Source organism: Cibotium barometz, chromosome 33 (genome assembly GCF_041138505.1).
Source record: "Cibotium barometz isolate CiBa-2024 chromosome 33, ASM4113850v1, whole genome shotgun sequence".
Taxonomy (NCBI): Eukaryota; Viridiplantae; Streptophyta; class Polypodiopsida; order Cyatheales; family Cibotiaceae; genus Cibotium; species Cibotium barometz.
The window spans coordinates 15,980,902-15,992,438 of record NC_141078.1 but is presented as its reverse complement, the minus strand read 5'-3'; the positions used below and the strand labels follow the sequence as shown (position 1 = coordinate 15,992,438).

The 11,537-nt window shown below is 39.4% G+C and overlaps 1 protein-coding gene across 1 annotated transcript; it reads left to right on the top strand.

Moving 5' to 3' along the window:
• Positions 1–5,606: 5,606 nt before the first annotated feature.
• On the top strand, positions 5,607–10,404 carry LOC147619346 (uncharacterized). The gene is made up of 6 exons (XM_086772975.1): positions 5,607–5,965; positions 6,062–6,422; positions 6,508–7,050; positions 7,749–8,033; positions 8,351–8,950; positions 9,490–10,404. The coding sequence occupies exons 1-6, from the start codon at positions 5,669–5,671 to the stop codon at positions 10,143–10,145; spliced, it is 2,742 nt and encodes a 913-aa protein (XP_086629101.1). The 5' UTR covers positions 5,607–5,668; the 3' UTR covers positions 10,146–10,404.
• Positions 10,405–11,537: the final 1,133 nt, after the last annotated feature.

Sequence of the window (11,537 nt, the reverse complement as noted above, 5' to 3'; positions counted from 1 at the left end):
TGTCATAGGCCAGAGTTTTAACATGTTACCATGTCGATCAAGAAAAAAAATCAAACTCATGTTTGCACGTTGGTATGGGGGATTCGGGCTACAATGTAGATCTGATGTTGCAGCCAAAGGTAGATATTCATAAGACCAAGTGGACCATTAGATGCACCAACCTCAAGAACCAAGTGCGATGCCAAGGTTACATTAGGGAGTTAAGGTCTAAGTGCAATAGGTTGATTGATGACAAGGGAAGATCTGGGATGAAAGGGGGTTCCGGCACCCTCTATTTTTGGAAGAATAAAATTTGGTGACCTTGAACATCCTCAGATGCTGTGGTTTTGTCGACATGATGTGGACCATTGCTGGAATCCTACTAAAGCAGCCGATGATCTTTAATTCAACAAGAGTCCTACGAGGTAGGTGGTGGAGAGAGGCACTAACTTGGAGGCCTTTGAGATACAACTTCTTACAGATGGGGGGTTTGTCTTTGAAGATGTGGCTGGAATGGGTGAGCCTAAGCTGCGTAGAAGAAGTGCCCTTGGTAACTTATCTGTTACACATGGGAGGCCCGCTATTAGGCATGGGGAAAAAATCATTTATAGAAAAAAAAACCCAAGGAAATGCAAGATAGGATACATTCAGGTCTGCCACACGATGGCTTGTGACATTGTGAATGTGAACATGGTGGTGGCCAACGAGCATGTCGAGTTCTCTGTGGCCACCAGTGGGGGTCACAAAGAATGGGGATGCATTACAAGGTCATGATCTCGGTGTTTCCATCTTGCACATGTGATGATTTCTTGAGAAGAGCTGGTCGCTTAGATCGTTACATGCCTTGCAAGAATATCTATTATGTGTACTACAATGTGTTGGGACTAGATGTGGAGAGGCATAAATTTTTTCATCAAGCTACCCTGATAAAACAAGAGCTAATGAGACACTCTCATGCCTGCCTTGATGTTCAAGGTTCTGTGCACATCTTGGGCATCCATGCCTTGAACTCAACAATTCACCAACTAAACTATGCACTGAAACTATATTTTGTTCCTATGCTTGTCTCTAGTTCTTGACCTCAATAGCCTCTTGCCTGTTGTCGCATACATTATGATGATTTTCTCTATAGCCTAATGTTGTGATCATTTTGTTGGCTTACTCTATAGCCTACTATTGCATGTATTTTGTTGTCGTGTCTCAATGGAAAATGGATCACTGGTGGAGTTTTGTATTGTAATGTGTTGATTCCATGCATAATGTCTTGAAAATTTAATAGCGTACAACTTGATTTCTTAGAATAATATGAAAGTTCTTAACTCCTTGAAATTGAGTAGGTGGGGTGTAATGACCTCCTTTTTTGTAATTACTGGTGGAGTTTTGTATCGTAATGTTACCTATTGATTCCATGTGTAATGCCTTGCAAATTTAATAGCGTACAACTGTATTTCTTGGAATAATATGAAAGTGCTTAACTCCTTGAAATTGAGTAGATGGGGTGTAATGACCTCCTTTTTTTTTTCCATCACTCGGTCGCTCGGTTTTTGGTAAAACCCCCCCCTTTATGGGGTGAATGCACATGCTATTTCACAAAACTCTTAGTGAACACCACAACCACACCCTCACTCTTGGCCCCACCTCCAAAGCAATATCTACCTTTCAAACTTGTAGAGCTTGGGTACATTATTCCCACTTTGCTCTCTATGCTAAACATTAACGCTGTGGATCTATTCTTAACATGACACACTACATCCTTCATCATGGACCACCAAAAAGGAGGTCAATCCATCACTTTCACCTAAAGATGGTAATATTTCTTAAACCCATCTAAGGGACTTGATTGGCCATATGAAACACAACATAATTTCATTTCTTTCTCAAAAGTAATGCATGGAATCTATAAATTCTTGGTGGAGTACATTAGAGTTCAATCACGAACGTGATTGAACTCTAATGTACTCCACCAAGAATTTATAGATTCCATGCATTACTTTTGAGAAAGAAATGAAATTATGTTGTGTTTCATATGGCCAATCAAGTCCCTTAGATGGGTTTAAGAAATATTACCATCTTTAGGAAAAGGAACATTGTGCCACATTAAAAAGAACCTACGGCACAGTAGAATCTGTATCCGTGTAGGGCTCCTAAATTTAACATAAAAACCCTAATTTATGTAAGGGATATTATTTAAATTTATTATTACCTAAGAGTGTTGTACATGGTATTAACTCTTGACATAATCCAAGTGTTAAAAAGTGTTAACGTAGTGAAATGTGACATTAAATGCTCACTTTTGTTTGATGAATGATGTTTGATGAATGAAGGTGTTTCAAATTCAAAGCTAGGAGTTGCATGCTCTACATGCACAAGCTTGTTATAATGTCAGTTTGCAAAGTAAAGCATATATGAACTTGCTATCTTAGTCTACTAAAGTTGCTTATCATCTTTATTTTTTCCAAACATCTCTTATGAATCTATAGACTACTCTAATACATTAGTGTTACTAGTTACACAAATATATCTAAGCAATGCTACTTATCATGAGATTCATGACACAATTTTGACATAAAAACAATTTAAGAATCTTTTGATTCCTAGAAATATTATAGTCTAGGTAGACTCATAATAATGCCCTTATTTAAATTCAATCTACATGTATTTTAAACAGTTTGAAGAACCCACTCCAAATGGAACAGATGCAAGTCTATCTTTAAAAAAATATATCTCTTGAAAAGTAGAGTCTATAAATGAGCGTTTTTGAAAACACATAATCTTTCACAAGTAAATTACTTGAAATATATGTAAGATTTTTCTTTACACAGTTATTTTGTGGCATGCAATTAGCAATAAATCTCTTATTATAAATCCTTTATGATATAACACAATTATTTGTGCCATGCAATAAATCTATCATTGTGGATCCTTTGTGATACAATTTACATTTTAATCTTTTTGTGAAGTAACAATGGGCCTCACAATAGTGTACGTGCCAAGCGATTATTAGCATAGTTGTTGGTATGTGCCAAATTAGAATAAACTCTATCATTATGGGTCCTTTGTGACACTTTAATTTATTCATGTTATGGTGATGGGTCTCACACTACTGTAAATAGAAGAGGGGGCCACATGTACTATTTTATATCTAAGAATTATATCTAAGAATCACCATGAATGCATAGAGCACACAATTCATAACTTCAACAAGTGTTATAATAATGGTCCTAAAAGCATTAAGAGCACACAATTTCTAACTTCAACTGTTATAGAAGAAGTCTTAAAAGCATTAGTTAAAGGGTCACATCAAGAGTTCAACATAAATTGGAAGAGCACAAACAAAGTGCAAATTGAAAAGCATAAAAAAGTGCATATCTAAACTTCAAGAAACATGAGAAAAATTAAAAGTTGTAGAGAAACTTAGCATGCATTGAAGAACAATACCTATGACCTTAATAAATAAAATAGAGCCTTGGTATCAATTGTGAGACTCATCAAATGGGAATAAGTTAGTTCGACAATAAGTTCTTGATAAAAAGGACATTCAACATTAGTAGTATGGGGGGTTGTTTATATCACATATGAGTTGAATCATGCATGATATTGATACCATTCACATAGGGCATCCTTGGTGGAGAGACATATGTATTAAATTATGTTTTGTATTCATGTGAAAGGGTGAACTCTAGGTGGAAGTATGTCTTTCTTTACAGATACACATGAGAAAGACACATTTGCACGTAGATTTCACCTTTTCACATGAACGTCATTTAACACATTTGCACGTAGATTTCACCTTTTCACATGAACGTCATTTAACACTACCATTCTTTTCTATCGATCTTAAAGGTGATGACATCAAGGTTTTCCTTGAGGGTATTCCCTTGTGAACCCCATCTTTAAGATGCGTTCACTTTAAGAATATGTGAAATAGCACGAGAGTTCAATAGAAGGAGTTTTTTTATTTCTTTTTTAAAGATGAATTTACAGAAATATGTTTACATAAGAGTACTTTTTAAAGGATTTTGAAAAAATGTTGTAAGTTTATAAAGGAAAAGGGTTCATTTTATTTTTACCAAATTCACAGATAAGGGATTTTATATATAGGCCTTGAACGCACACGATGTATATGGTTTTTATATAGTGACCTCCTTGAGAAATGGGTTCAAAAGATTTTAAGTTGAAGCTTATGTAAAACCCACTGTAATTTTGCACTCAATAGCCACCAAGATGGGCCCTTTAATAGCGGATGTATAGAATGCCAAAAAGCTCACGGTCTAAAGAGACTAACCATTTTGCAAATGTTGTAAAAACATGTCGTAAGATCTAAATCCGTAACTAGGGACCATTTATGTGACAGTTTCCAAAGGAAGATGTCACCCACCCCCACTTAACTTGAGTTTACATGAAAGAAAAGGTTCAGTTGTGACACAAATTTGAGTTTACATGAAAGAAAAGGTTCAGTTGTGACACAAATTTGATGAGGTGCCTTTTGGGCATTAGTTGAAATATGAGTGAAGTGAGCTTGTGATTGTTATGTCGCTATTTTGGCTTACATCGTTCCAATATTGGTTTTTTTAAATTAGTATCGCCCCACTGTGGAGAAGTCACATGCATCAAAATATTATTGTATTGATTTTTTCCTACTTGTCACTAATATGAGATTGAGAGAGAGCAACTTCTCAACTAGCCTAGTAACAATAAGCTATTGCATTTGTAAAGGTTGGCATCTTTTAAATTGTTTAGGGCTTGTCTTCACACTATCTAAAATTTCCAACTGGTCACAGCTTGGGAGATAAGTAAATTAGAGCAAGCCCACAAATTGTGAAGTTGTAAGCTCAGCACATAGGATTTTTGACCTATTGTGAAGAAGCTAGTTGCCAGCCATGTGCAATACTAACTTGCATGGAAAATTGGGTGTTAGGTGTGGACTAGGGTGGTCCGTTGGTTCATGCCTTCTGGCGAATATCTTTTGAACCTGAACCTAGCCTTAATAGACACACACAGTCCCACAAGGTAGCCATGGCTGACGAGACCTTTACATTTTATTTTCTTGGCTTAGAAGTTTCTTTAGTGACTACTCACACATTTTAGTGAGAGTGGAGGTTTGAATTTTTTTTGTTTTTGTGGTAATACTTTTTAAAATTCATAAAATATGCAAAAATTACTTGCAAGGTGAGAGAGAAGAAGTACATCTATAAATTAAATTAAGAACTTTTTTTAAAAGGATCAATGGTCACCCAATAGGCTTTATATGCTATCATGCTTACATGCTTATCTTGTTTATGTGATGAAGTCTGGACTTTGGAGTCTGGAGCTTCACAACCAGTGCTGCTCGAAAAAAACCCAGGTTTAGTGTAATATCACCTTTAAATTTTAAAAATACCTGCAAATTTATAGCTTGAAGGTGCCAATACTTGCAAAACTTGAGGGAATATAGTACAAATACCTTCAAAAAATTATAAAAAAACTCTTCATTGATAATTTCGTAATTATATATATGAAAGTTTTCCAATTTTTGAGAAAATAGTTTTTTTTCCCGAATCACAAGCCTAGGCCCCACGCAAACAAGATGCGGAGCCATTAATGAGAAACTGAATGGTTTATACGTGATCCGGAACCTACGTGATCACTGCAGTCTGCAGGTATTGCTATATATGAGATAAGCTCACGAGAATAGCTTTCCAACGTATCCATGGCGCCCCAAACTCTCTTCCTTACCTGCATTACGGTGCTTTCCCTCGTCCCCCTCTCCTTTGCCGTCGCTTCTCCGTCATGCTTCCCGTCCGACCAAGATGCCCTCTTGGCCTTCAAAGCCGGCGTCTTCGACTTCAATTATGGCCTCTTCACATGGTCCGAGTCGAAATCCTGTTGCAGTTGGCGCGGCGTCACGTGCAACTCCGCCGGCCGCGTTTCCCACCTCTCCGTCGCAGTCCAAGGTCTTATCGTGCAAAAGCGAAACCTCGTCGGATCTACGCTCTCCGACCTCACGGTAAGAAAGCTGTAGCTGTACGTGGATGATATCCCTCGACCATTCCATCGCCTTGCTTTGAAGCCACTTTTCTCTTGAATCCGTCGCCTTTTGTAGGAGCTGGAGGTTCTGGTCCTGCAAGACTTGTTGAACAGCGACGACGTTGCGACACTTACACTTCCGGAAGAGCTCAAATCGCTACGGAAGCTGACTACTCTGTCGCTGGCCAACAGCAGATTTGGTGGGCAGATTCCGGCAGAGTGGTCGGAGATAAGCTCATTGAAGAAACTGAACTTATCGTTGAATCCAGGAATCAACGGAAATATTCCCGGAAGCCTGTGCAAGCTGCGGAAACTGCGAGTTTTCAGTGTCGGGAATGTACGGGAGTCTCCGGGGAGTTTAACAGGCCACATTCCGGCATGCTTGGGGTCGTTGGTGGACGCAAGAGTGATTGATTTCTCTAACAATCGATTAACAGGTAATAAAGCTAAGGGTAATCTCGTATTAAGCCTCGATAATTAGTAAAAATTGATGTAATTGGCTTCGCATGGGCTGCTGTGCAGGAGTCATTCCTTCTTCATTCAGAAATTTGAGAAGATTGGCAACACTCAAGCTGGCCAACAACATGATGGGCGGCCCCATTCCGAGCTCCCTGGGCAGCATAAAAAAGCTGAAGGTGCTGCACTTGCAAGGCAACAGCTTTTCCGGCGACATCCCGGCGAACGTGTGGAGCCTTTCCAACCTCCAAGACCTTCAGCTGGGCGCCGTAGAGGACGATGCCGGCAACCTCCGGACCCTCAACCAGGAGCTTTCCGGCAGCTTCCCGGCATCTTACAGGCTAAAAACTCTCAAAATTCTTCGAATCCGAGGCACCTCCATTACTGGGCCTCTTCCCGCCTCTCTTGGCCTCATTAGCCACAAATTAACGCAGATTATGCTCGATAATAATGCAATAACAGGCAGCATTCCGGTGTCACTTGGAGCTCTTAAGGCGTTAACCACTCTTAACCTTGCATCTAATCAACTCCAAGGACCCATCCCTCCATCCTTGGGTCGGCGTAAAAGCAAATTAAACATCATTAATCTCTCGGGAAATCAGCTTTCAGGTACTAATCACTCATACGTTTGCAGAGATAGATAATTTATCAAGTTAACTTCTTAAAACATGGTGCCAATGCTCTTTTGAATTGAGTGGCTTTATTGTTTATTTATTTGAATTTCTTTGCCAAAGTTTAAAAAGTGGCTTGTAACGGCTACTTTAAGTCCTAGAGATCTGAAGCCCACGGGCTAATGTGAACTGAAAACGGAATTTAGCCCATGGTAATAATGGTAATTTGATTAACTCTATGCCTTTTTCTTTCAAGTGCCTAGTGAGTGTGAAACCTCAAGAGGAAATGTGTGTGCTTACCTTAAGAAAAAAACATCCCCCAACCCTATTCACACTAGTGGCCACCTTTTATATACAACTCATTTGAGCCCTAGTCAGGGATTAGAGAAGGAATGGTGTTTCCTCAACTTATCCTTCAACTTATTGAAAATCCAAAATGGCCAGTTGAGAGCATCTCTAAAACAAAGTAAGCTCGTTGGACAAAAATGCAACAATAGTGTATACTTTAAAAAAAAGTATTGCTATTTTCATTTTATTTTTGGTTTCATGAAAAACAAAGAGGGAATGTGTATGCTCCCTAAAAATAAGTTTCTTGAATGTTATGTTGTATGCATGGAGAGCATGATCCCAACTTATGTAGGTATTTGGGAAACCATTGAGGTGCTAAATGGGTATTAATTTGGTGTGATTAAACAGGTGAAATCCCACCTTCTTTTTCAAAGCTCTCTCTATCAACTTTGGATCTCTCAAGCAACCAACTCAAGGGAACAATCCCCTTAGACTTGGGGGATGCATTGCCAGGTGGTATCCTTAACCTCGGAAGCAACCAACTCTTAGGGGCCTTTCCGCCATCCCTATGGAACCTCCTTTTAGTGAACCTCTCCCACAATCACTTAACATCTCTTCCCTCTGGTCACCTTCCAACCAATCATGTGAACTCCAGCTTGCAACAACTTTTCCTTGATTCCAATGAACTTTCAGGTAATTCATCATCCTTTTCTTTTTTTCAAGTTATGAATGGGCAAGGAGCCTAGAACTCCTTGACCTTTGAAATTAGCATTGCTTAAGAAATCAATAATGTAGTTCTCAAATCAACAATGTAGTTCTCAAATCAACAATGTAGGAGCCCTAGCCCTAGTTCTCATTTCAATGAAGTGGTGTGTTCTAGATTTGTTGAAATCATGAGAAATTCAGGATGAAGGACACTAACGTGCTCGTTAGCACTAAATTTTTGTCTTAATTTGTGATTACATTTGCTGAGTAGCACTAATTTTGTTTGTGATTATATGTGATTGTAGGCCAAATCCCACCTTGGATCTTTGATCTTTCAGAGATGCTCTACTTAAATCTAGCCAACAACAAGTTTGTGTCCCCTTTACCCTCCATTGACTCCCCATTCTCTTCAACCTTAAGCTATCTCAACATCTCCCGGAATCTGTTTACCGGCACCATTCCGGACGAATGGGCCAATATAGGGAGCCTCAACACCCTTGATTTCAGCTTCAACCAGTTTTCCGGCCAGATTCCGGCCAACTTCACGTCAGGGTCCTTCTTTTTCAACAACTTGGTGCTTTCACACAACAAGCTGTCCGGCCGTCTCCCGGACCAAATCTTCTCCTCCATTTTTTTAAATTCTCTAGATTTATCTCATAATAATTTGAGTGGCCCTATCCCGGACATTTTCCCGGACACAACCCCTTTCCTCTTTTCAGTTGATTTGTCCTTCAACCAGTTCTCAGGGGCCATACCACAGAGGCTCTTCAATTATTCTGCCTTCCTTGAGAAGATAAAGTTGGACCATAATCAGTTCACTGGTCCAATTCCAGACTTCAGTGAAGCTTGCCGGCCGGGTGGAAACATTCTCAATTTTGTGATATTGAATGACAATAAATTTACAGGTATCTGTAAAGGTTCTCTTTCCCGCCTTCATATGATATATCTCTGCAGTAAGCATGAGGTCCTACATCATTGCATTAACATTTGATTTGTGGCAATGGGATATGTACATACATGCATAATACTCACACATGTGGGCACACTCATACGTGCATGCATAACACACACACACACACGTGGGCATGCACATACATACATACATACATGCCTGCATAACACACACACACACACACTTGGCCACACACATACAAACATACATGTATGTTTCTGTGTATGTACATAAATTAGCCTATAACTAAGAGGGTAATTTTTTTCTCTGATCACATGATGGTAATTTTGTGGATAACTCACTGTCCTAACTTAATCACAGTATGCTAGCTTCTGCATGAGAAATTACATAGAAATTTGAAATTGGATCCCAAAGGTTCAACCATAGTTTAATACAAGCAATACTAGAGTTTAGGCTTATTTAGTGGTACATAGTAAGCACAAGAATTTACTATCAGGCCAGTATCTTATGGAGCATGGATTTGTTTGGCAGGTGTTTTGCATGGTGCATCCTGGATACAAGATTGTGCAGGAAAGTTCACTGTATTTGATATAAGTGGCAATGGGATCACGGGGCGAATCCCGGATTTGAGCTCTTGGAAGCAATTGAAGGTGTTAAGCTTGGCAAGAAACAAGTTCACAGGCCCAATACCCTCTTTCCTCTTCACAGGTTTACCCTCCTTGCAAGTTCTAGACCTTTCTAGAAACAGTCTAAGGGGGGCTCTACCATTCAATAACCTGGGTGGGCTACAATCCATAATCAACTCAACTGGAGCTAATCTGAAGCCTATGAAAGGGGGGCCATATTATGAAGATGGCTTAATTTTCACCAAAGTAGATACTGTCGTTCCCTTCACTCTCACACTCTCTACTACAACAGCTATTGATCTCTCCCACAATGCTCTATCAGGGCTTGTGTCTGCAAATATGGGGTCACTGATGTGCCTTCATGTCTTTGATGTGGCCAGCAACAGGCTCTCGGGTAGCCTGCCGTCAAGCTTGGGCAAGATCAAAGGCTTGCGAATCCTTGATGTGTCTAACAATGCTTTTACTGGGAAAATCCCACCAAGCCTCCATAACTTCCCGGCTACTGACTTCTCGGGTAATGCAGGGCTCTGTGGACGCCCACTGGCCGTTGCTTGCCGCTAAACAGCACAACCCAATTCGAATTTGAGCAAGTATAAATAGTCTGATTAATGGGCAGTAAATCTTGATGACAATGGTACTTTTAGCTTAATACACGAAATCGCACATTTACTCTCGAGTGATGTGGTGAGTCACTTGGTTGTGGTTAAGGGAGAACGCCAAGGACCTGGAGGTCTTATCTGAGTGTCCAGGTGTGCAAACAAAAGCCTATACGGCATTTCTTTCGGTAACCTCTCAACACTTGCAAGCTAAATGCCCATTACTTCACTCACTCTCAAAATCTTCAATGCCAAGTATACCTTCGTCTTGAAAATTAACTTAAGATTTCCCCCAACCCTCCTCCACCAAAATTGCAAATGGACAAACCACATCCTCTCTCTCTCTCTCTCTCTCTCTCTCTCTCTCTCTCTCTCTCAAAATAAACCCTAACACTAAGCATTAAATGTGCAACTTGGATGAAACTTGGAATAAGTATTCTTATAAGGTGGTTAGACATTCAAAAGTGCACACCATCGACCCCCAAGTTTACGAGTGATTACCGTCACACATGGGGTCCATACAGAAAGTCACTTCAAAAAAACCAAACCCTAAGACCAACTATAACACTAAGGATTTTATGATGTGTAATTTGGATGAAGTTGGCTTAAGTGTTCTTACAAGTTGTTACACATTCACAAGAACTTTCATGGCCACCATCAAACATAAATTCAAGGTCCTACAATTTAGAATTTAGGATTTAGGATTTAGGTTTTCAAAAAATCATTATATACTATGTACTCCCAAGTCCACATTTTATGTACCAACACACATAGACTTGGACGTTCGTGGTACCCAAAATCACCCAAGTTTATACTTAAAAACTAAGCTTTAAACCCTAGCATCGAGGATTAGAGGTATGGTTTGGATAAAACTTGGCTTAAGTGTTCTTTAGACAATCATAAGAAATTTCATGGCCACATTCAAAAACATAAATTCAACAGTCCTAGGGTTTAATGTCAAGGCAAGTGGATCCTAGAATTTTGGGACATTAAGAAGTCATTCTTCTCATTGCATTCGTGTGCTAGACCCAATGTAGGACACTAGCAAACTTTATGGACAAGAAATCATCCTTGTGTGTTGTAGTTGTGTGTAAGACATCTTAAGCTGTATGTCCCTTATTAATGAGATACAATGAAATGGATGGTAAAAGTTATGAATTATGAGGACTCTACGGGTTTTTACAAAGCCAAGAGTTTACATGGTAGACTACGAGTGTAAATAATCTAGGAAAATTCCATATCACCTATATGCGACACTTGGCATTCACATTATCTTTGTTATGCGGCACCTAACCTAGTATCTCGGCACATGCCACCAGTTGCCAATGTCCATGTTCTTGCTAGATGGAGGACCATA